Source organism: Pristiophorus japonicus, chromosome 9 (assembly GCF_044704955.1).
Source record: "Pristiophorus japonicus isolate sPriJap1 chromosome 9, sPriJap1.hap1, whole genome shotgun sequence".
NCBI lineage: Eukaryota > Metazoa > Chordata > Chondrichthyes > Pristiophoridae > Pristiophorus > Pristiophorus japonicus.
This window is the reverse complement of record NC_091985.1, coordinates 215,985,046-216,011,732: the sequence shown is the minus strand read 5'-3', so window position 1 is coordinate 216,011,732 and position 26,687 is coordinate 215,985,046. Positions and strand designations below refer to the sequence as shown.

Here is a 26,687-nt window from a genome sequence, read left to right as displayed (position 1 = left end):
CCAACCTCAGGCAGTGTGTCGGTTCATCCACAGGCCAAGGAAGAGCTGAAGAGACCCAAGTCGGGCCTTCCACATTGCTGTCTGTCCATCCCCACCAACAGGAAATGCACATTCCCCAAGATGCTCGAAAAAAGCAGCTTGGTACCGGCGGGAGAATGCCTGCACCACCACCTCCAGCCAAGGGTGGAGTCAACAAGGGCAAGTCTTAGAATAAGGGGGAGGAGAGATGGCTGCAGCTAAAGTTTGTTTGCTGCTGTTGTTTTTATGTTATTGTTATTTAACTGATCTCAATTGAAAAGTTTTTTCTAAGTGATGTAAATTTACAAGTGATCTTAACTGAAAAGTTTAAAATTTGATACAAAAATATTTTTATTAAAGTTAAGTACAAGTGTAAACATTTTTAACGAATGTAATTCTTTTTTCAATTAAAGCAGAATCACTAACATTACTTCTTCAATTAACACAACACAACATTATGGAACATGTCCAAACAGTAAACATGGTCAATTATGAAATGTGCTGCTGAGCCTTCTTGTAGCAAAGGGTTCAAGGATTAGCTGCTGACGGAAGGTTCGAGCAATAGTAAAAGGTGCACGGTACCCACCCCCACCGTCATCCTGGGGGTTGAGGTACTTGCATGGTTTCCTCCACCTCCTCCTCGTATCAGCCTGTTCGTCATCATCCTCATCCCCTCTCGCCTGAGGTGGCTCTTCTACTTCCAGTTGCTGTTGCCTCATGATGGCCAAGTTGTGCAGCATGCAGCACATGACAGTGAACTGACCGACAGTCTCAGGGGCATATTACAGGTAACCTCCAGAGTGATCCAGGCATCGGAAACGCTGCTTCAGTATGCCAATGGTCCTCTCAATGATGCTGCACGTTGTTATGTGGGACATGTAGTGACGCTCGGCTTCTGTCCGGGTTACGCATGGGGTGGTGGGGTGAGGGTGATCAGGCAGGTGACGAGGCCGTACCCTTTGCCCCCAGCAGCCAGCTCTGCCCTTGTGGCTGCTGCTGAAAAATGGCAGATATAGCGCTCTCACACAGCAGGAAGCTGCTCCCTGGGCATCTGGGCAACTGCCATGATGAGCTGGGTGTTCAGTGAGTGGAACCCTTTTCTGTTCCTGTACATCACGGAATCATCCAAAGGTGCTCGCAAGACGATGTGTACAGTCAATGTAACCCTGTACCTTGGGGAAACCAGCAATCCTGGAGAAGCCCACAGCCCTGTCACGCATTGCCTGGGCGGTCATGGGAAACTTGATGTAGTCGTTCCTGCAGGCATACAGTGCAGCAGTCACCTGCTGAATGCAGATGTGTTGGATGTTGAGAGATGGAGCATACATTCCCAGTTGATGCCAGAGCCAGAGACATAGAAGGCAAGTGCTGCAGTAACCTTCACTTCGACAGGCTTCGAGGCTGCAGGTTTGCCTTGATTAATTCGCAGATCTGTTATGACCTTCCTGTTGAAAATGCAGCCTTCTGATGCAGTCTGCCTCACTCAGGTGCAGGTATGAACGCCTCTCTCTCTCTCTCTATACCCGATTTGGGTAAGGCCTCCTGGCCATCATCCGCCGTGCTCTCTGGTTCCTGATGTGATGCCGTCGTATCAATTGTCTCTTCTGCATCACCATGATGCAGAAGGCTATTTCTCAGTAAGGCATTATTAATATTGCCCACATTATTTGTTTGAAATGCAATGAAAATAGTAGCAGAAAGCACTCACACCTTCTTCCCTCTAAGATTGATGCCCTAGTCATGGGCCACACCCTGGTCTGCGCATGCACAACACGAGGCTCGGTTTCTACGGCGATGCAACGCTCACAAGGCAGACATTTGGGACACAAAATATACATTATAATAATGACTGGGGGCAATATTTAATATTTTTCATTGTTGCTGTGCAAAGAAATGTTTCTGTGCCATCTCCGATGCTCACTGGGCTCGAGGCACACAGGGTCGGAACATCGGCCAGCAGCATCGATCCCTTGGTCGGACACAGGAGCTTAGGGCTCGGCTTCTACCCCTCGGGCTTCTTTTGAAGCCGAGTGCCAAGCTCCTGTGTCCAGCCAAGGGAGCGATGCTGCCGGCTGGCACTCTGACCCTCGAGCCCGGTGAGAAGAGGTTCAGTGGTGAGGTGGAACTTGGTCAAAAGTCACAATTTCCATTTAGACATTCAAATAAATGTAGTTTCTTCCTTTTCACTCTCCAAAAATGAACATGTATCATGCATTCATTTTGTGTAATTAATGCCTCCTTCACTCCCTCCAAAACCTCGGCTAAAAACAATGGCGTCTTATCTGCGCCGATTTTGTTATGTGACTGATTTTGTTAAAAGCCCAGAAGGTTTTTCAGCGCGGTCCACTACACCATCTTAAAAGAAATCGTGGTTGGCCAAACTCGCTTAAATGGCAAGAAATGGTACAGCCGGCAGGTTACACCCCCAGTGACATCAAAAAATCGTAGCATTAAAAAAAAATCGTACCCAAGTGATTTACGATGGCGCAGAAACTTTGAGGAAACTTGAAGATTTTAGTTTGCTCAAAAAAAACAGGGGACGCCAAAAAAACAGCACAGAATGGTGGGGAAAATTGAGCCTCAAGTTCTGACTCTGAGCTGCCCCAGGGAGGGGGCCATGTGCGATGTCCCTGTGGGGGGCAGTATGTTCAGTATCTGGCCCTGAGCTGCCCCAGGGAGGGGGGCAGTGTGTGATGTCTCTGTGGGGGGGCAGTATGTTCAGTGTCTGACCCTGAGCTGCCCTCATTCCTCCTGCTCCAGGGGGCAGTCACTCTCCTCTCAGTCAGTTAGTTGGAGAGACAGCGCCATCTACTGGACACCGGCGGTATTTCAAGGTACATCATCTCCAGCTCCATCCCAGAGAAATCCCAAACCAATCTGCAGATTCAATTCATTTTATCAATGGTTCAAGAAAGTTTAGCTCCATTTGTTGCAGTTTTCAGTATTTGAAGAAAACCGTTTAAACAGTGAAATATGGATGCAAACAAAATCAACATGATTTTATCTGATCCTTTTCCCGTTGATTAATTGGTCAAATATCCAGAATATTAAACTCCAGTCCAGTTATAGGGGGAATCAGTATTTGCAGAAAGAAACCCCAACTGTCAGAATGGATATGATTCAGGCTGGAATAAAAGTAGAATCCAATCCTTCCAGTCACTTGTGAACTCGCTGGTGTGTCAGCAGGTTGGATGAGGTTGTGAATCCCTTCCCACACACTGAGCAGGTGAATGGTCTCTCCCCAGTGTGAACTCGCTGGTGTGCCAGCAGGTTAGATGACACAGTGAATCCCTTCCCACACATGGAGCAGGTGAATGGTCTCTCCCCAGTGTGAACTCGCTGGTGAGTTAGAAGGTTGGATGAACAAGCAAATCCCTTCCCACACTCAGAACAAGTGAATGGCCTCTCCCCGGTGTGAACTCGCTGGTGTATCAGCTGGTTGGATGAACAAGTGAAGCCCTTCCCACACTTGGAGCAAGTGAACGGTCTCTCCCCAGTGTGAACTCGCTGGTGTGTCAGCAGGTTGCATTTCAAAGTGAATCCCTTCCCACACACTGAGCAGGTGAACGGCCTCTCCCCGGTGTGACTGCGCCGATGAACTTCCAGATCAGACGGGTAATTGAATCTCTTTCCACAGTCCCCACATTCCCACGGTTTATCTGTGGTGCGAGTGTTCTTGTGTCTCTCCAGGTTGGATGATAAGTTGAAGCCTCGTCCACACACAACACATGAATGCACCATTCACAACGGGGAGAAACCAATGTTTTTTCAGTCTGTGTAACTGGTTAAAGCTCTTTCCACAGGCAGTGCACTGGAACACTCTCACTCGGGTGTGTGTGTCTTGGTGCTTTTCCAGTCACACTGATGTTTGAAATCTGTTCCCACAGACAGAACAGACAAACATTTCTCCTTCAATATTCAAAGGCCGATGATATTCAGGTCCTGATGAATCGAATGATTCAGTCAGATCTTGACGTGATGTTTGGTTTGAGTTTCCTGTCTGCAAATGCTGCCCTTCTAATACCCTGGAAAAGGAGTTTACAAAAATAATTACGTCAAGTACAGGACAGAAATTCAGAACAGACAATTCTAGATTCCATGGAACATTCTTTCCTGTCTTGTTCCTCCAGAGCTGTAAATCCCTGTCCCATACACTCTCCGTACTCACTGTTCTGAAATTCAAACACATCGCACGTCTGAAGACAGCTCCACTTCCAGTTTTCACTACCAACTCTGTCTGGGTTCAGTTCTACACTCACTGGTTCCCCTCCTTCCCCTGAAGGTGCTGACTCTGTCTGGGTTCAGTTCTACACTCACTGGTTCCCCTCCCTCCCCTGAAGGTGCTGACTCTGGCTGGGTTCAGTTCTACACTCACTGGTTCCGCCCCCCTCCCCTGAAGTCGGCATCTCAATGCCCGGCCCACAATTGTGACTGAATTACTGCCGATAAAAGGGAATTATTGATCTACATCACCATTAATCTATACCTATATATCCGACCACAGTGAAGGAGGAATAGGAGGCAGCCACTGCTGACGGGGTGATTTGGAGATTAGATTTAAAGGGAGGGAGTGCGAGTGAGATTGAGCCGAGCGAGGTGGCGACTGGAGTCCAGCACGGCCGGAGAGAGGGCGTTAAAGCCCCGAAGCTGCAAACACCGGTAGTTCAGGTTATTATTCCCGGTTTGCGGCGTACACCAATTGTTTATGAAGCCTCCCTGTCCATCTGTCGGACTGCAAGAGCAAGATTGATTATCAAAGATGTTATCTGGCTATTATGTAGGCCTTGAGCTGGCTAAACAGAAGGTATGCTTAAAACTGCACATACGCATACAGCCACAAGATGACCACTCATTGAAGGTATGCTTAAAACTGCACGTACACAAGATGATCACTCGTTGACCTCACGCTCAAGGGTGCAAGATAATCTAAGGTGAGTGACACTTGGAAGGAGGGAACAAATGGGTATTTGATCATGCGTTGGTACAATCAATCACGTCACTGTTAAGGTCTGTCCATGTGCTAAACCCTGTATAATTAAGGTGCAATTTGAACAGCTCGTTGGAGATCCTTTCTCAGGGGCTGAGAAGTGAGATGCTCCCCCTTCACATGTTGGAATTAAAGTAATTGAAACTTATCCAAGGTGTTCGTCTGTTGAATCCAGGCTTGTTGAGAGGAGAAGGGCAATTCTCCCCATCAACTGGCGTATTCGGCAGGATACAGTCTTGCTAGCCCGAAAATGATGTGGCAGCTGTTGGAGTGAGTACGTTTTCAATACCACCTACAAGTTAGAGCTGTTACACTCTTTACGGGAAAGGAGGAAACCTGTAGAAAGAACAAATAAACGAGCCACGGGGAGGACGAAGACCAAGGAATAAGTATGACTTGGGGTATGAGTAGACTCTAACACGGTCACAACTGGGGTGCGGTACTAACGAACAAGTATTGGTCAGGAGACGCGATGGAGGTACAAGAGTAGCCCACTAAGAGAAAGGTAGCCCCTTAGCAATCTTAGAAATGGCCGGCGAATATGACTGGGGACCCGAGGGATCTATAGGGAAAATGCTAGCAGATAAAAACATGAAACTAATTGAGGGAATGATGAAAAAGGGATGGCAACGAGACGACTCACCGGAGAGGCAGGCAAAATGGTGGGAGTGCCAGCCAAGAAATAAAGGGGACCGGGCTCATACGGTAGTATTAGCTGCTATCGGGAACAAAATAAAGAGATGGAACGAAAGGGTCAGGTAATATAGGAAAGATGTGATTGCACTGGAAAGGGTGCAGAGGAGATTTACAAGAATGTTGCCTGGACTGGAGAATTTTGGCTGTGCAGAAAGATTCGAGAGGCTGGGTCTCTTTTCTTTGGAATAGAGGAGGCCTGAGGGGAGACTTTATTGAGGTGTATAAAATTAGGTGGGGCCTAGATAGAGTGATAGGAAGATCCTGTTTCCTTGGGAAGAGAGGTCAACAACCAGAGAGCATAGGTTTAAAGTAACTGAAGGGAGGTTTAGAGGAGATGTGATAGGGATCAGAAATTGAAAATTGATTTAAGGAATAATGGATAAATAGTTATGACTGAATCAAAAGGAGAAAAGGGAAGATCATGTTTCTTTCTTACTGTTCGTGTTTTCCTTTGATGTTTCAGTAAAGTTTTAGGAAACATGTGCGATTGTTCCTTTGTTTGGCTGTGGCCCCTCCCCCTTTTCAAAGTGGCATTGGGAAGTTTAATATTGGAGTTACTGAGGTTAATTAACCTATTAAAAACCAGACTTTTATTATGGCCATGATCAAATTCTGGTTGATGTAACTTGTGTGAAGAGTCTTTAGTTCTGGACATAAGGCATTTCACATTAATGATTGGTATGGTTTTAAAAAAATTCTGACCAATGTGTAACTGGGGAGAAAAGGATGAAATACTATTATGTGTAAAGATGTTTTTCTGAATGTTTATTTTGAGAATAAAAATGCAGAGACTTTACAAAAGTAACATTCTTAACTGGAGAGTTTAAACTGAAAAAGGCTGCAGGCTGAAGTCGACAATGATTAATGGTGTCTGTGTTTGTCAGCTTTCGAAACAAAGGAAGTTAACTCTTTCACAGGCAGCTGTGAACTGTTTTAACTCAGTGGGTGACAGCTTTTGAATATTGGAAATCTTAATTTGAAGAGAATCACCAGAGATTCTGTGCGTTATTTTGTTTTAAGTAGATGACCATTGGAAAGAAGCGATGTTGTTTAAAGGGGTTAGTGGATTATTCCTGAGGGGTCAGGAAGGCACACCACTGTAACCGACTACATCTGAGAATAAATCTCAGAAGTGGGATTCGTCCTCTCCAGGGGAATGAGGAAGAAGGGGTGCCTAATGGGATACCTCCACCTAATCAGGTACAGTATGATCCAAAGGGAAGTGGACAGGACACGGGAGCTGGAAAAATCTCCTCGGGTCCCAGATTTGGAACTACCTCCTGTCCACAGACATACCTCGCAAACCCCGCCACTCTCACAAAGTAGTAAGAGACATATCGTGAATGGTAGAAGTAAGGACAGACGAGGGTATAGGATAGGGGTACATTTACAGTGGCATGGTAATCATACCACTATAACCGTCCATTATATCAAGGACGGGAGCGCAGTTGTACAAGCAGTAGAGTTTTAAAAAAGACTCATCCAAAGGCTCCTTCTCCAACGAATAAACAGATTTGTGGGAAAAGCGAATTGTTCGTCATAAACACATCCCAGGGCCAACGGTAATCTCAACTCAGGTGATATTGTACCATGATGTGCATCACAAAGTGGTACCTGTAATATTGAATCTTTGAACCCAGACCTATTGTTGAGTGTTAATTTTAAATACTCCATACAATAGGCGTCACGAATAGGATCTGAAGCGGGCGGCGGACACCAGATGATGGAAGCCATGTCAAAGGCGTGAATACGTTTAAATTACCATGCAGTTAGGACAAAGGGCAGAAATCTGTCTGATGTCAGTTGCCTGAGAGATCCGAATCTGCAGGTCTGGCCGAGACTTCAAGTAGTTAGCGGAAGATCCCAGGTGAAACAATTGCGATCGGTTATATAGAAGCGTGTCTGTGTAACGTTACGATTGATAATTGATAAGTTTGCAAGTAACGGTCTCACTCGTGAGGAATAAGTAAGGGACGTACTGCTGACAACCTATAGCCATGGGAAGTGAGAAACACGAGTGGGGACCAGGGATCCCTGACACGTTACCTGACACGTTACCTAGCAGACAAAAATTGAAAACTTATTGAAATAATGATTAAACAAAATTGGAACCAGATGACCCACCCGCTGAACAAAGAAAATGGTGGGAGTCGGAAAAGAAACAAAAAGGAGGAAACCCTCATTTTAATCACTCACACGTATTATCAATTAAGTAAATGGACCAGGCTATTGACGGAGAAAATGATGAAATAAACTGATAGTAGATGTGATGAAGACAGCATCCATCAGGACACATAAAAAGGAACAACTGCCAGCAGTCCCCATCAATTAGAAACAGTGGGGTACACCCGAAGTCTGTTATAACTGCAACAGACTGACAAACATGGTGGAAATGTAGAGAGAGGCTCTTTGTAATGCAAGAAATGAGGGGTCGAAGTTAGTTGCTCCGGTGACTTTTTTTTTTTTAAAAGCAGGAAGCAATTCTAAAAGGAGATATTTAGTGGGAATCCAAACCATGAAGTGTAGGCATATAGCAACAAAAAGTGCTAAAAACTACAGAGGCAACAGATTATAAAACAAACATTAAATGGTACGACACTGAAAAGTGTAGAGGAACAAAGGGGCCTTGGAGTATAGGTCCACAAACCCCTGAAGCAAGCAGGCTAGGTAGATAAGGTGATTAAAGAAGGCATATGGAATACTTGCCTTTATTAGTCGAGGTATGGAATACAGGAGCAGAGACGTCAGACTTGAACTGTAGAAAACTCTAGTTGGGTTACCACATTACAGGAAAGGGATGGGTAGATATGCCGCCCCGGATTTTAATGAAATTAAGGGCGACCCCAAACCAGACCACCGGACTCACGCCATTCAAACTAATGACAAGAAGGGCAATGAGATTACCTGAGGTTCTAGTGACGGGGAGTGATGGCGTCGGACCCTACCGGGACCCAGTAAGGAGATTTGTGATGGAATTATGTAAACAATTACATGATCTGAAGGCACATGCCAGGGATCAGCAAGTGATCAAGGACTTGGAAACTGGCACCAAGGAACAAAAGGCTCAGATACTACAGGTTGGGAGCAAGGTAATGGTAAAAATAAACCCCAAAAAGCCAGGATTCTCACCAAAATGGACAGGCCCTCACCAGGTAATAATGGTAAGCGATGTGTGCGTGGCAATAGATGGAACCGGACGGTGGAAACATTGGACAGTTAGAACATTGTGTAACATGAGACCCTAACTGACCGGTGACATGTTGTGTTTTATCGGACCTTAGTCCTAGTAGGAGGAATAATGGGTAACCCCATCTTATACCACGACCCAGCAGTAAGTTGCCCAGACAGCTATCAAGGAAATATTTCCACTACAAACTCAATCTTTTGCGGAAAATGCCAAAGGGGGCGACTTGAAGTGGAATGGACAAGCCTGGATAAAGGACACTCATGGCAGAACCAATCATGGACATGCATGAATAGCATGAATGCAAGGAAATCCATGCAAGTGTGTGTGGGTAAGATGTAACCTCACCAGGGAGGCAGAGGGGACTACCCCCATACCCATCAGGGAATCACAATGCGGTAATGGTTCCTTATAGGGAATGTTCGTGTGTAAGATAGAGATCCCAACCACCACAAAAGCCCCAACCACAACGACCCCAGAACCCCCAAGATGCCCAAACATGACACGGGGCAAGCGGAGGGTTAGTAATAAAAAGAACTAAAGACAAAATCCATTTCAGGGTACGCCAAAGGGTAATTACGGTATTATTAAATCTAACGAACATAACTGTTCCATTGTTTTGCGGTAAGAAAACTATAAGCTTATATAAAAACCTAACCCCCCATGAGCCCTCGAGGGGCCCGAATCCAAGTTATGAAGTTCAGCATAAAAAAGCTGAACAAAAACGGGAAAGGCGGGAGGAGAAAGAGGGGAATATTAGAAATGGTGGGAGCAGGATATGCGGTGGGTGTTGCGACAGTTAATACAATAGATCTTCAAACAATAGAAGAGCAGGTCATCACCCTCACACAGACCTTAAAAGGACTGCTGGAAAGGGGAGATGATAAGAAAATGCAGGCCCAGTTAGGGGATGGGGTGGAATGGGAAATGCGACAGGTTGCCCATACATTGCGGGACCATGCAAAAACAATAAATTTGGTAAACCAGGCTGGACAAACTATGAGTAAAAGAATGGCAGCCGAGATAGTTTGTGCAGGATATGGGGCTTGAATGCTCAATGCGGTAGAACATAACCTAGAACAACTCCAGAATGGAGGAGTGCCGGATTGGATAATCAATGATGTATTTGCTGAATGGGCAAGAATGATACCCAAGCCTGTGAGGCCCGGAGGAATAGCCATGCCTGGGTCCCTTAGAACAGGTGTGTAACCTGACATCAGAATATAATAGGGTTTGTGTTATCAATACCACAATACGATGTGACAAAGGGAAACACATTGTACCAAGTAAACAATGTAGGAGAAATAAGGAATCAGACCCGTGTGAGGTATCACAAATTGCACCAGTACATAATTAAAAAGGGAAACAATACCAAAGGTATCTATATTAATGATTGTTATAAGAATAATCAAGTTGTTTTATGCTGAGAGCACCCAGACCTCGATAACAACGACTGTGGATATGGCCAAACAGAAGGATGTGTGTTGAGTGTCACACCGCTAACACTGGACTCAAACGACCTCAGCCTCACTAGAAAAGAGAGGATGGTGTGTGAGCACCACGGCAGTCAACATGACTGTGGGGGGAGTTACCCACTGCCCTATCACGACCACCGACTTCTGTTTTGTGCCAAAATTCGTCGTCGTTATTCAGGGAGATATCATATATCCGGAATTGAAAGGAGAGTCCGTCAATGGGACGGCGGTGGACACTATCAAAGCAGGGTATAAAGGTTTCGAGGAACCACAAGGACGACATATACCCAGACTTAGTGAAGAACAAACTAAGTTGGAACAGGACATCCATGAACAACGGCAGAAGTACATCATCCTGATGAAGAAGATTGACAAACTCCAGAAGGACACTAAAGAAATGTTGGCAAACCAACCCTGGTATGCCAGGCTTTGGAACTTTGGACTAAACGTGCAGGTACACCCCTGGATAAGAATAATATCCCATGTATTGGTGATTGTGCAATGTGTGGTTTTAATGGTTGAATTATGTTGGAGATGTAAACGACTGGCGAGGAAAGCTATAAGCTCAGGCCCCCATAAAAGCCTTAGAAGAAACTAAACCTTTATTATCTAAGGAAAAATCTGTAAAACAGGTAAGTGGTGTGTAAAGGAAGAGATACGAGAAGCCATCCGTAAGCAAGGGCTTGGCCACCCAGACGGACGGATTAAGCTGACAATATCACTTCCCCTTTGGATGAAATAATGAGGGGATGGCACATTGGCCTATCTTGGAGTATATAGCCAAGGGCCAAAAAGGGGGATTGCAAGAGCAAGATTGATTATCAAAGATGTTTTCTGGCTATTATGTAGGCCCTGAGCTGGCTAAACAGAAGGTATGCTTAAAACTGCACATACATGTAGAGCCACAAGATGACCACTTGTTGAAGGTATGCTTAAAACTGCACATACACAAGATGGCCACTCGTTGGCCTCGGGCTCAAGGGAGCAATATAATATAAGGCAAGTGACACTTGGAAGGAGGGAACAAATGGGTATTTGATCATGCGTTGGTACAACCAATCACGTCACTGTTAAGGTCTGTCCATGTGCTAAACCCTGCATAATTAAGGTGCAATTTGAACAACTCATTGGAGATCCTTTCTCAGGGGCTGAGAAGTGAGATGCTCCCCCTTCACATGTTGGAATTAAAGTCATTGAAACTTATCCAAGGTGTTCGTATGTTGAATCCGGGCTTGTTAAGAGAGAAGAAGGGCGATTCTCCCCATCACGGACCATTAGTGCCCTCTGCTCCACCGACCCGCAACCACCTCTCCTGCTACAGATAATCCACCGACAGCAACTCAAATATTCATTTCAAAACTAAAATCCGAGGTTCCTATTTGTTTCATGCTGTCTTGTAGCTAATTACATCTGGAGAGAGCAGAGTGGGAAGGCTGAAGGGATTTGCAGTGATCAGGATCAAACTGCAACCGGAGCGAGTGTGTGCCGGTGTAAACAATAAATTGAGTAGAAAAGGACCTGTTTGATGGGACAATGTAGAGGGAGCTTACCTCTGTATTTGAAACTGAAACTATATAGAAATTATATCTCTAAGTTGAAACTGGCACAGGACAAAATGTGGAGAGCTCCAGTTCATACAATCACAGGACAGAGAGTGGAGAGCTCCAGTTCATACAATCACAGGACAGAGAGTGGAGAGCACCAGTTCATACAATCACAGGACAGAGAGTGGAGAGCATCAGTTCATACAATCACAGGACAGAGAGTGGAGAGCACCAGTTCATACAATCACAGGACAGAGAGTGGAGAGCACCAGTTCATACAATCACAGGACAGAGAGTGGAGCACCAGTTCATACAATCACAGGACAGAGAGTGGAGAGCACCAGTTCATACAATCACAGGACAGAGAGTGGAGAGCACCAGTTCATACAATCACAGGACAGAGAGTGGAGCACCAGTTCATACAATCACAGGACAGAGAGTGGGGAGCATCAGTTCATACAATCACAGGACAGAAGTTGGATCAATGGTCTTTGGAATGATTACTTCTCATTGTGTCTTTTGATCTACCCGAGAATTGATTTACTGATTTAATGAGACAGCTCGAGACTGATTTAACTTTTCAATTATTCAAATTCTGATTTTAAGTTTACTTATAATTAATCTATATATTAATCAATTTTGTTTCAATATAATTGATCTTGATTATACTGATTGTACTATTGTAGAATCCCTATTGTAGTATTCCCTATTCACTGTGTAAACTGAGTTTTTTCCCCCAGTGACTAATTGCTGCCATTTTGGCTGCCGCTTTGGACCCGAGCCATTCCCTTCTATTTCCACTTCCTTCTCCTGCCACCGTCCCAGGCTCGACTCCCTTTGAGACAAGCCTGCAGCTTCCCTCTGTGCTCCTCTTGGCATCTGCCGAAGGGCCCACCGAGGCACTCGTCGCTGTCTCCTCACGAGCAACAACCCCAACTGTCCCATCCTCCTCTCACCGACCTTGCCCCAGCTTGCCTGGGGGGGGGGGGGGGGGGGCGGCGTAGGGGCTAACCTTGCCAATCTCCTCCCATCCAACTCATCCCTCCAATCCCTGACCCTGTGGATGCTGGCAGTGGGTCAGCCATCATCGATCCTCTCTGCATCTCCTTGCAGAATGTCCGTTCACTTGCGGACAAGGCCCTTGCCATCCATGAGCTTATTGTGGGTGATAGACATCATGGCCCTGACGGAAAGTTGGCTGAGGGATGATGGCACATTACCTTTAAAGGAAGCCGCCCCTCCCGGCTATACCTTCCATCACTTGCCCCGCCCAGACCACCGTGGTGGTGGTGTGGTTCATCATCAAATCATACCTTGGTCTGTCCCCCTACTCCTCCGGCACTTTCTCCTCCTTTGAACATCTCACCTTATTTAAAATTCTTGTTCTCCACCACCATCCCAAGTATGATTAAAATGTTATCGCGGATATATCCTCACTGCTCTCCTCCCTCAGCCTCTGCACCGAGTGACTTCTCATCCTCGGTGATTTCAACATCCATCTCAATTCATCAAGCTCTCTCTCCTCTGAGTTCACTACCCTCCTGTCCTCCCTTAATCTCTCCCTCCATGTGAACTCCTCAACCCATACTCACGGCCTCCCCCTTGACCTTGCCATTTCTCGTGGCCTCGATATTCCTACTGTGTCAATTACAGATAAGGCCATCTCTGACCTTTACCTTGTATCGCTCTCCACCCACATCCCCCTTCCCCCACCCAAATCTACTTCCTTCTGCATCCTCCCCTGGAAAAAAACTCTCTCCAAACTCTCTTATAGCTGCACTTATCAACTCCAAACTGTCCAGCCTTTGGCCCTCCTTTCACCATGACATTTCTGCAGCCATCAATCTGCTCACCCACACCTCACTACCATCTTTGATGCCCTAGTCCCTATTATTACTCTCTCTCACCCCGGCCGTTCCCCCCGGTACAGTCCTTATCTTCACTCCCTCAAGTCCAAGGGGCACAGACCTGAACGGATGTGGTGGACAAGTGGTTTAGTCATTCACCTCCAGATCTGGCTCGACCACAAAGCATTATCGGGTCCTACTCTTGTCTGTAAAAACTGCTCACTGTTTTAGGATCATTCTGAAATGCAGCGCTAATCCCCGGCTACTATTCTCTGCTGCTAACCGTCTCCTTAAACCCCTCTCTCCTGTCTCCACCACACTCACCTCCAACAATTGTGAGGAGCTCATGGACCTATTTGCCTCAAAGATTGAGACCATCCGATCGTCTGCCTCTTCCAGTTGTTCCCTTCCTTCCCCGAGCCCACGGGGGCAAAGTTCCTGCCTTAGTTCTAAACTCGCATCTTTCTCTAGTTTCTCTCTGATCTCCCCTCTTGACCTCTCCACGCTCATCTTGTCCATGAGACCCACTTCCTGCTCCCTTGACCCCATTCCCAATAAACTGCTGCCCACACAACTTCCTTTTCTAGCTCCCATGTTATCTGACATTGTTAACGGTTCTCTCACCTCAGGTACTGTCCCCTTCATGGTCGACAGAGCAGTAGTGAAAGCCATCCTCCTATATGCTTTAGAGACAGACAGCAGCACCTCAAGGCACTGGAGAAATACCAACGTTGCCTGCGCAAGATCCTGCAAATCCATTGGCAGGAAAGACGCACTAACGTCAGTGTTCTCACTCAGGCCAACATCCCCAGCATCGAGGCATTGACCACACTCAATCAGCTCCGATGGATGAGCCACATTGTCCGCATGGCCGATACTGGACTCCGAAACAAGCGCTCTACTCAGAGCTTCGACACGGCAAGCGAGCCCCAGGTGGGCAGAGGAAACACTGCAAGGGCACCCTCAAAACTTCCTTGAAAAAGTGCAACATCCCCACTGACAACTGGGAATCCCTAGCCGAAGACCGCTCAAAGTGGAGGAGAAGCATCCGGGAAGGCGCCGAACACAGAGTCTCTTCTCCCAGAGCACACAGAAGACAAGCGCAAACAGCAGAAGGAGCGCACGGCAACCCAAGCAATCCACCCACCCGTCCCTTTAGCCAACGTCCATTCAACCACCATCTGTCCCACCTGTGACAGAGACTGTAGGTCCCGCATTGGACTATCAGTCACCCGAGAACTCATTAATGTGGAAGCAAGTCATCCTCGACTCCGAGGGACTGCCAAAGAACTGTCCACCTCTCCTTCAAATCTGCAGTCATCACCCCTCTCTTCAAAAACAACCTGACTCCACTGTGCTGGTTAGCTACCGCCCCATCTCTAACTCCCTTTCTTCAAAGTCGTTGAATGTGTTGTCTCCTCCCAAATTCATGCCCATCTTTCCCAGAACTCCTCGTTTGAATCCCTTCAATCTGATTTCCGCCCTTGCCACAGTACTGAAACTGCTCTAATCAAAGTCACAAATGACAGTCTTTGTGACTGTGACAAAGGTAAATTATCCCTCCTCATCCTGTCTGCAGCCTTTGACACAGTTGACCACTCCATCCTCCTCCAACATCGTCCAGCTGGGTGTGACTGCACTCGACTGGTTCTATTCCTATCTATCTAATCATAACCAGAAAATCTCCTGCAATGGCTTCTCTTCCCGCCCCCGCATCAGTACCTCTGGTGTCCCCCAAGGATCTATCCTTGGTCCCTCCTATTTCTCATCTATATGCTGCCCCTTGGTGATGTCATCCGAAAACAGAGTCAGGTTCCACGTGTACGCTGATGACACCCAGCTCTACCTCTCCACCACTTCTCTCGACCCCTCCATGGTCTCTAAATTGTCAGACTGCTTGTCCAACATCCAGTACTGGATGAGCAGAAATGTTCTTCAATTAAATATTGTGAAGACCGAAGCCATTGTCTATGGTCCACACCATAAACTGCGTTCCCCAGCCACCGACACCATCCCTCTCCCTAGCATCTGCCTGAGGCTAAACCAGACTGTTCGCATCCTAGGCATCATATTTGACCTTGAAATTAGCTTCTGGCAACATATCTGCAGCATATTTAAATCCATCTATTTCCACCTCTAATATTGCCTGCATCTGCCCCGGTCTCAGCTCATCTGCTGCTGAAACCCTCATCCATGCCTTCGTTACCTCTAGACTGGACTACTCCAACGCACTCCTGAATGGTCTCCCACATTCTACCCTACGTAATCTTGAGGTAATCCACAACTCGACTGCCCGTGTTTTAATTTGTATCAAGTCTCCGATCACTCATCACCTCTTTGCTCATGACCGACATTGGTTAAGCAATGTCTCGATTTCAAAATTCTCATCCTTGTTTAAAAATCCCTCCATGGCCTCATCCTTCCCTATCTCTAATCTCTTTCAGCCTCACAACACCATTCCTCAAAATCTGCCCTCTTGAGCATTCCTGATTAGAACTGTTCAACCATCGGCGGACATGCCTTCAGCTGCCTGGGCCCTAAGTTCTGGAACTCCCTCCCTAAACCTCTCCATCTCTGGACATTGCTTATCTCCTTTAAGACTCTCCATAAAACCTCCCTCTTTGACCAAGCTTTTAGTCATCTGCTGTAATTTGTTGTTATGTGGCTCAGTGCCAAATTAATTTTTGTCTTATATCACAATTGTGAAGCACCTTGGGACATTTTACTACATTAAAAGCACTATATAAATAAAAGTTGTTGTTGTTGATAGCAATGGGAGCTCGTACAACCGGAGCTCCAATTATTATCAATGCGAATACTAGATGTTCATTGATGGTCCAGGCCCACATGATCCCAGGATACGAATACATACCTGGAAGAAATGTTCCTGTACGCTGCACTGCGAAACTAGGACTCCGACCACAATCCTATGTTCCTCCAGGACCACCAGGTAATTTTGTTAAAAAAATTCCTGTCGGGGGCGTTCACCCGAAGGAAGCCTCCAACCACAATTTACGCCCCAAAGAATGTGTTTAATTTCTCTGCCATTTCTTTATTCCCCAATATAATTTCTTCTGCCTCAGCCTGTAGGGGACCCACATTTACTTTTGTTAATCTTTTCCTTTTAAACATACGTATAGAAGCTTTTACAGTCTGTTTTTATGTCTGTCGCTAGTTTACTCTTATATTCTATTTTCCCTTTATCAGTTTCTTGGTCCTCCTTTGCTGAATTCTAAAATGCTCCCAATCCCCAGGCTTACTACTCTTTTGGCAACATTATAACCCTGTTCCTTTGATCTAAAACTATCTTTAACTTCTCTCGTTAGCCACGATTGACCACCTTTCCTGTGGGGTTTGTGTGCCTCAAAGAAATGAATGTTTGTTGTAAATTATGTATTAATTCTTTAATGCGCACCATTGCTTATCTACCTTCATGCCTTTTAATGTAGTTTCCCAATCTACCTTAACCAACTCGCCACTCATACCTAAAAAGATTGTTTGCTTAAATTTAAGATCCCAGTTTTGGATTTAACGAAATCACTTTCAAACTTAATGTAACATTCCATCATATTATGGTCATTCTTCCGTTACCAGCACGTCCCATGTACAAATAAACAAAATAAACAAGACTCACTGTTAAAAGTTGTTGCTGTTAATAATCACAAATCACTTTTTACAAATCACTCCAGGGCCTCGCCCCTCCCGATCTCTGGAATCTGTTGCAGCCCACAAGATGTCTGCACTCCTCAAATTCTGCCCTTCTGACCATCCCTGATTATAATCGCTCCACCATCGGTGTCCGGCCCTTCAGCTGCCTGGGCCCCGAGCTCTGGAACTCCCTCCCTAAACCTCTCCGCCTCTTTCCTACTTTCAGACCCTCCTTAAAACCTACCTCTTTGACGCAGCTTTTGGTCATCTGCCGCAATTTCTGCTTCTGTGGCTCGGTGACAAATGTATGTGTTGTGTCCTGTAACACTGCTGTGAAGCGCCTTGGGACGTTTAAGACGCTCTATAAAGAAAAATTATTAATAATACTGTCGGAGTGAGGGATTGACTGAGCTGCGAGTCCGGCACAGGCGCACTGCGAGCAGTCCCGCCCCTCAGCACCGACGCAATTTGTGACGTCACAGGCGATGTGGGCGGGGCTATGACGTTTCCTGGTAACGGTTGAACGGCCGGAATTTTTGAAATCAGGAGCCACGTGACCCACGAGCTGCCCAGCGCTCCTTCATCACAGTGGGCGGGGCTCTGCGGTGCTGCCGGCTCCTATTAGTGAGAGTGGTTGGCAATCCGTTTCGTGCAGCCAATAGACGGCCGGGAATTCGCTGAAGGTCATTAATTTATGCAGGAAGTCGCCCTGTCGCCGCAGTGCGCATGCTCGGTGCAGTCCTCCCCACCCCCAATCTCCGGATGCCGCGCAGTTTGCTGGAACCAGCAGTTGGACAATGTAAGGAACCGGGGGCAGAAGGGAACCGGACTGATGGTGGGCGGCTGGGGCTGGGGAGCGTGCGGTGAATCTATGAGGGAAAACACCGAACTGAACACACAGCCCCGGAGCTCAGGGTTTGGGGACATGCGGGAGATAGACTGAAACTTCCAGTGAGCTCAGACAGTGTGTAACCCGGGGGCCCAGTGAGATCAGACACTGTGTAACCCGGGGGCCCGGTGAGATCAGACAGTGTGTAACCCGGGGGCCCAGTGAGCTCAGACAGTGTGTAACCCGGGGGCCCAGTGAGCTCAGACAGTGTGTAACCCGGGGCGTGGGCCCAGTGAGATCAGACAGTGTGTAACCCGGGGGCCCAGTGAGATCAGACAGTGTGTAACCCGGTGGCCCAGTGAGATCAGACAGTGTGTAACCCGGGGGCCCAGTGAGATCAGACAGTGTGTAACCCGGGGGCCCAGTGAGATCAGACAGTGTGTAACCCGGGGGGCCAGTGAGATCAGACACTGTGTAACCCGGGGGCCCAGTGAGATCAGACAGTGTGTAACCCGGGGGGCCAGTGAGATCAGACAGTGTGTAACCCGGGGGCCCAGTGAGATCAGACAGTGTGTAACCCGGGGGCCCAGTGAGATCAGACAGTGTGTAACCCGGGGGCCCAGTGAGATCAGACAGTGTGTAACGTGGGGGCCCAGTGAGATCAGACAGCGTATAACCCGGGGGCCCAGTGAGATCAGACAGTGTGTAACCCGGGGAAAATTCTGTAAGTACAGATGGGCGGGACAGGAATCTTGAGGAATAGGATAAAATCAAACAGAAATACTGGACATATACTTTTCTGAAACATTGGAAAAACACTTTACATTCCACTTCACAACATTAATATTCTTCTAATTTTCTGCCCTGCCATAATTAGATCTCCCGGTGAATGGCGGAGTGATTGAGAAAGTTCCACAGCTGGAAGGAAACAGGGATTGTGGACTGAGGAACAACAGCAGGTGAACCAGCACAGGATTGTGAGATCACCAACCAGTGAGCCCCTTCCGATTGAAAGTGCTTCAATAGATCGACTGGGGAGAAAGGTAAGAGAAATGCCATTTACTCAGATACACACCGGTCCTGTAGACAGTACACACAGGTTATAAGGTTGTGAATGTTTAAAAATGTATAGAGACATTGAAGTTGAGAACGTGGGAATTGTATAGGGACAGTATAAGCTAACAAACAATTCATGGAGGAATAGCCATGACATCTCACACTCGAGACTGCGAAATGTTACAACACTAACACATATTGAAACAAAACCCACAGCTTGCAGAAAAACCTCAAAGTCTTATTAAATCATGTTATTAACCCCTGAAACATTGACAGAAGGTCTTTGTTTAAAATCGGACCATGCTTGGGTCGGCTTATGAGTGGACAAAGGGAAGGAGGGATCAAAAGAGATGGGCTGAGCTGGGATGTCACTCTAGCCCTATCTTGTTATCTTTTGCCGAAAATGTATAACCATCGTGCCTTGACAATGTAACGTCACTTATCCGTAGGGAGTGTGTACGCTCGATCGAGAATGTATATCCTCTGTCTGATAAGTCTTGCCGGCCGGTAAAATAAAGACTGCTTTGTTCAAAGCACAAGAGGTATTCGACTCAGTAATTTTACTGAACCAGATTGAGAGAAAAGAATCTACATTTACATTTGGTGTCAGAAGTGGGATCTCAACGGATGACTGCCGAAAACTTGCGAATTAAGAGCCAGACTAGCCTTGGACGAGACGAGGGGAAAGTGGCCACTGGAGTGAGTATGATTTCAATACTGCTCCAGTTTCCCCCGGTTTCAAAAGTCTGAGGAAAGTTTAGCCACTCGCTGGTTCTCAGGTAGTGTCTGAACGAGATCCAGGACAATCTGGTGAATACCTTTCAAACTTAGAATAGGGATAGAGATAGGGAAATTGCGCGATGACGCAAACCAAGCGGCAATTTGGAAAGATAGGTTATAGTTAGAGCTAGATAGGGATAGATGATCAATCATGGATCCAAAAATTAATAGGAAAGAAAAGAGACTCTTGTGAACGTCTGTTTAAATGAGAAATGCTTCTGTGATTTTTACTGTGTAAAAAAAAAGCCGGGGAGTTGCGGTTTGTTTTATCTCAAACAGAATGAAAGTTTTGTTAACCCTTCGTAGTGTTGTCCTGTATGTGGGAAGTTTAAGAGTGTGAACCTTATTGCATTACGTATATTCGGATGATAAGTTACGGAGCCAGGAAATGCACAAAGGATAGCTTTGTTAAAAAAAAAGAAAAAATTACATGGTCCCGGTGGTTTAAAAAAAAAAGGATTTAACATGCTCACTTACTTGTCGAAAGAAAACATTCAGAGAAGGCACAGCAAAACAACTGAGATGGATTCAAAAGGATTAAAAAATATATATTATATTAAATAACACGACCTTGAGGCTGGAACAATTGAGATAACGAAAAGCAGTTCACAGCCTACGTGCCAGACTTCTCTCTAGTTATGGAAAAGAAAAAAAAGTAACGTACTAAATAGGTGCTAAAAAAAAAATGTTCTGAGATTTTAAATTATGAGAAAAATTCCACTGCAGTCTAAAAGAAAATAAATCACTCCTGTCCAGTTGGCAGAAAAACTCCATTAAATTAGGGCTTTCATTGACTGATTGGATTTAAACTGCGCAGTGACGCGAAAGGATAGGGAAATTTGGAGATTAAAAGAAATTAAATAAGGCTCATAAGAAATCAAATTTAGAAAATTAGGCTCACAGGGAATTAAATAGAGGATAGGTGTTCAATTCAGGTATGACGTCGACCTTGTATATCACTTGGCCGTCTAGGCACTGATTGAATTTAATCACGCAGCAACTCGGAAGGTAGGGCCGACGCGCAGCGACGCGAGACGTGCAGCGGCGCGAGCGTGCGGCCGAGTGGAGGGCTGACGCTAACGCGTGGTGACGCAGACGCGCAGCGGCGCTAACGCGTGGTGACGCGAGACGTGCAGCGGCGCGAGCGTGCGTCCGAGTGGAGGGCTGACGCAGACGCGCAGCGGCGTTAACGCGTGGTGACGCGAGACGTGGACCGACGCGAACGCGCAGCAACGCGAACCACGAAATATCAAGTCAGTGCTGATTTTCTAAGTCCATTTATTGTAAGTTTGTTAAGTCTGTTTACTTTAAGTTGGAATCGCGCGGCGACGCGGCTTTGTGTTAGTTTAGTAAGTTTGTTAAGTCTGTTTCAAGTTGGAATTGCGGGGCGACGCGGCTTTGTGTTAGTTTAGTAAGTTTATTAAGTCTGTTTCAAGTTGGAATCGCGCGGCGACGCGAGCCGTGGGGCGACGCGGCTTTGTGTTAGTTTAGTAAGTTTGTTAAGTCTGTTTCAAGTTGGAATCGCGCGGCAACGCGAGCCGTGGGGCGACACGGCTTTGTGTTAGTTTAGTAAGTTTGTTAAGTCTGTTTACTTCAAGTTTGAATCGCGTGACGACGCGAGCCGCGGGGCGACATGGCTTTGCGTTAGTTTTGGTAAAGTCTGTTTGTTTTAAGTTTGTTTAAATCGCACGACTACGTGAACGCGTAACGACACGGTAATACGAGGGACAGCGTGAAAATGGGTGATCAGCTGGATAAAACAACGGATGTGGGTAGTCTGCTACAAAAGTTATGTGAGGAATTCCCTGAAAGAGCTGAAGACTTTAGAAAATTATCAGGAGCCCTGAACAAATTATTAGGAGATGACCAGTGGTCTCTAGGTGGCACTAGAAGCGTAGAGGTAGTAAAAAAAAAGCACAGGGATTGTAAAAAAAAATTTAAAAGATGCATCACTTCTGTCAAGTTGGCAAATAAATGCTATTAAATTAGGACTTTCATTGACAGAGGGAACACATGTTAAAACTGTAGACGTCTTAAAAAAGAATGTGCACACGAGAAATTACTAAGTGATCCTCTGGGACCTCTGAGAAAGGTATTGACCGACTACGTAGTAAAATGGCTGGCTTTGTGTTAACCGAGGCTGATGATGAAATTGATGAGTGGTCACTGACTCAGCGCCCAACGGCGCCTCCCGCACCCCCTGGCCCCTTGCTCCAGTCCTCTTCCCAATACCCTCCACCTTACACTCCGGCGAGAGGAGTTAAAAATAACCCCATACCACCAAAGCAACAAACCCAAACTGACTCCTCATCCTCTGATAGCGATTCGGATCCCCAGTTCACAAGCAATATAGCCGAAAGGACCAGATCTCACACTCGAAAGGGCAGAACTATATCTCACTCACAGACAGTCCCGTAAATCTTCTAGTCACTCTACCAGTCCAAGTTGTGAAAGACATAGCAAACACCCCCGCCGATCGAGACGCAGAACTGTCAAGCAGTCAGACAGCTCCGAAACATCCTCCGACCTAGGAATGATTTCCAAGATCCCAAAGTCCCAACACCAATTCCCTGTCAGACCAATGCCAAACCCTGATGCACAACAAGCTGCAGACCACCCACTATAGACAAATGGAAAGGGCAGTTAGATATTATTGGCAGGAAAAGAAAAGGAGGGGGGAGGTGCGCCCCCAACCCGGGTCAAGACTGAATATGTGACTAGAAAGGAAGAGCCATCTCGGGAGGAAGGATCAATAGAACCGCAGTGTTGCATACAGGATTGGATGGATAAGCAAGGATACGGTTATACTAAACAACCAAACGGCCCGAGCCCTGCTAATAAACTTCCCTATTGTCCCCGGCATGGTATGGGAAGAGGCCGGGACTGGGTAAGAGGAATTGACTGTTTTAATTGTGGGCAGGAAGGACATTGGAATAAAAATTGCCCCTACCGTCAGCATGGAAAAGGAAGAGGAGGAAGAGGAGGGGGGCGAGGAGGATCTTACACTAACTTCTCCCAGAACAACCCCTTTGGTCAATTGTCCCCCGATTGACTACGCAGCTTGATTGTGCAGGGATCCTCCCCGGACGACAAACCAATGATATTGTTAAAAATTCTGAATGAGTGGCAACCCTTTTTGATAGATACGGGAGCCTTCATGTCTTCTGTACAATCAAAGCTTAAACACCCTGCCTCTACTGAAACACAGGAACTTTCAGGATTCCTGGGACAAATCTCGACATTCCCAGTGTCAGAACCGGTTAAAATGGGTTACCAGGAAGAATCGGTGGAACATCGAGTTGTTATCACAACCAATCTGGACTGTAACTTGATGGCTAGAGACCTCCTCTGCAAATTCCAGTTGCATTTGGGGTGTGGAGATGATGGGATTATTGTAAAACAGGGAACCCTTAAGCGGCAGTATTATACCACTAGAACCCCTCAGTGGTGGTCTCAGGGTGACTGCGGCAGGTCCAATCACGTGACCCTAGCATACGATCCCAATGGAAAGAATCAGGACCTGCAGAACTTTTATCAGGATCACGAAGGGGAAGTGAAGGAAATTCTATTAAGGGCTAGAGTGACTGGACCGGAAGGGAAGGCAGATTTTGTGGAAATGGACAGCCCCCAACGGTGGCACCACATATTACTCGTGAAGTCTTACCTCCCCAACACGCTAAAGATTTGGGAGTTATGGTGCGCCAGGCTATAGACGAGGCTGACCCTACCAGCCGGGATGTGCAAATTCCACGGGGACCTCGAGAAGGTCTTAACGACTCTGCAGCATCATACTGGCTCTGACATACCTGACTATGTGGATCCTCATGTGTGGACAGAGGACCCCTCCCAAGTGGGTTATCACAGGCAATACCGAGTATCCACCGAACTTTGGAGGCTAGCCGAGTCGAACCAATTTGCCAGTTTCCAGTCCCTAGCACGGCTAAACAAATGCAACAGTGTTTGCAGATGATCAAATACTGCAGATCCTGGATCCCTAATGTTGCCCTGATGACTAAGCACCTCACCCCGTATACAAATAAGTAAGGCAGCTTTGAAATAGAAACCGTAGACGTCCAAGCCTTTAAGGAACTAAAGACAGCCTTGCTGCAAGCTCCGGCTTTGGGCCGGCCCCTCTATGACCGGCCCTTTCAACTGTATTGTACAATTCTGAAAGACTGTGCTATCGTTGTCTTAACACATCTCACTCCGTAGCTGCCCTCCTGGGCCAACTGCAGACTCAACACCTTACCATGGCCAGGCAAAGCAGATATGAGATCTACTTACTAAACAATCCTAAGCTGACCTTTCGGCACTGTACTGCAATTAATCCGGCCTGTTTTCTTACTGAGCCACCCCAAGATGAGGAAGAACCCAGTCATGATTGTTTATCTTTAATTTAAGAGGCCACATCAGTCAGGGAAGATTTTGTTGATGTACCAATTGAAGATCCAGACTGTATTATGTATGTTGACGGAATTAATCCAGAAGGTACACGAATCTCAGGATACGCCATAGTAAACCAGGAGAATCAGGTCTTGGAATCTGCCGCTTTTGAAACTGCCTATACCGACTCTAGGTATGCCTTTGGGGTGGCCCATGATCTCGGACAATTATAGAAAAATAGGGGATTCCTAACCTCACAGGGGAATGAGATATCTCATAAACAGCTAGTATCTGATTTGTTGCAAGCCCTCATGTTCCCCAAACGCACTGCCATTGTCAAATGTACCGCCCACACTACCGGAAATTCTCTGGTTGATATAGGGAATCGTTGTGCTGACCAAGAGGCCAAACAGGCCTCTCGTGACCAACAGATGGTAGTGCCCAAAATTATGAGTCAGACTAAAAATCCTGCGAAGGATAAGTTAGCCTCGGAAAAAACCAATGCCAACCATCCAAGATGTTATAAAAGCACAGGAGGACGCTCCTGAAAAAGATAAACTGTTGTGGAAATATTATGCATGTACTTATGACAATGTTTCGAAACTCTGGACCACTCCCGCGGAACAGACTTGCATGTCTGACAAGTTGGCTCTATGGGTTATTGAATGTATGCATTTTGCTACTCATTGTGGAGCAAGGACCACGAGTGACACACTTTTGGCTACTTGGTGGCACCCTAGACTCCAGGCGCTCACCCAGAACATCAGTAGTCGTCGCCTGGTTTGCCAGCAACATAATCCAGGGAAGGGAGTCCCCTGTGATTGGGGTAAAACGCCCCTACCCGAAGGTCCCTTTGAGACATTTCAGTTGGACTACATTGAGTTGCAAAAAGTTCAGTGTTACAAATATGTGTTAGCAATAGTAGATGTGTTTAGCAGATGAATTGAAGCCTACCCTACCCTGGACAATAAGGCTCAAACTGTTGTTAAGGTGTTAATGAGGGAAATTGTTCCTAGATAAGGTATCTCAGCTCGACTGATGACCACCTATGTTCTTTCTCTGACTCAGGCTCTGCGACTAGTTCACAACCAGGTTCAAGATGCTCACCTCGACCTCCCAGTTTTACCCGAATTGTCCCTCATGGCACCAGGGAAGTATGGATTCGGAAGGGATTAGAGCCACAATGGGAGAGGCCTTTTCAGGTGTTACTCACTACCCCCACTGCAGCCAAGGTTGAGGGGAAAAGTGCCTGGGTTCACCTGCACCACTACAAGCTCACCACCCCCTAACGAACCTATTTTGCTGGTTATTCTAATTCCTGTTCTATTTTGCTGGTTATTCTAATTCCTGTTTCTGTTCCAGACTTCCTCTTCTCCATAGCTGAACAAGGCCGTTGGCATCCTAATTGGAACGTGGACCAGTTTGAACTTTTACCCGTAGTGATAGACAGCCAGCTACACCGACGGTGACCTGAGAAGAGAGACGGGAAAACTGAACTCTTTTAATCAGCAAAATAATTGGACTATTTATCTGAATCCTGAGCCATAAGATGAAACTGTCTGTATGCCACAGTCTGTATAATAGTGTTGATATATGACAGTTTCGGCGCATGGGAGGGGAGACAGAGACGAGAGCTACATGTCTTATGTTTATGCGCAAAATGGGAACTTTTCTGGATGTTGGGTGTGTTCACATTCCCTATACATTTTACTCCTAGAATGATCCTAAGTGTTATCATGGAATGATAAAAGGGGGGAATGTGAATGTTTAAAAATGTATAGAGACATTGAAGTTGAGAACGTGGGAATTGTATAGGGACAGTATAAGCTAACAAACAATTCATGGAGGAATAGCCATGACATCTCAGATTCGAGACTGCGAAATGTTACAACACTAACACATATTGAAACAAAACCCACAGCTTGCAGAAAAACCTCAAGGTCTTATTAAATCATGTTATTAACCTGAAACATTGACAGAAGGTCTTTGTTTAAAATCGGAACATGCTTGGGTCGGCTTATGAGTGGACAAAGGGAAGGAGGGATCAAAAGAGATGGGCTGAGCTGGGATGTCACTCTAGCCCTATCTTGTTATCTTTTGCCGAAAATGTATAACCATCGTGCCTTGACAATGTAACGTCACTTATCCGTAGGGAGTGTGTACGCTCGATCGAGAATGTATATCCTCTGTCTGATAAGTCTTGCCGGCCGGTAAAATAAAGACTGCTTTGTTCAAAGCAC

General features: G+C 46.2%; 1 protein-coding gene and 1 long non-coding RNA gene across 3 annotated transcripts; one reads left to right on the top strand and one right to left on the bottom strand.

Annotated features, from left to right (window-relative positions):
* Positions 1-389: 389 nt before the first annotated feature.
* On the bottom strand, positions 390-17,851 carry LOC139273644 (zinc finger protein 239-like). Its single transcript, XM_070890658.1, has 2 exons — positions 17,644-17,851; positions 390-4,043 (listed from the first exon to the last, which is right to left on the bottom strand). Exon 2 carries the CDS (start codon positions 3,757-3,759, stop codon positions 3,175-3,177), a length of 585 nt encoding a protein of 194 aa, XP_070746759.1. The 5' UTR covers positions 3,760-4,043; positions 17,644-17,851; the 3' UTR covers positions 390-3,174.
* Positions 17,852-18,126: 275 nt separating this feature from the next.
* LOC139273682 (uncharacterized) lies at positions 18,127-26,687 on the top strand. Of its 2 annotated transcripts, none has more exons than XR_011595286.1 (3): positions 18,127-18,198; positions 19,106-19,271; positions 25,810-26,687. It is a non-coding gene; the product is annotated as an uncharacterized lncRNA (long non-coding RNA). The 2 variants fall into 2 exon arrangements; XR_011595285.1 differs by having other exon boundaries at positions 18,149-18,234.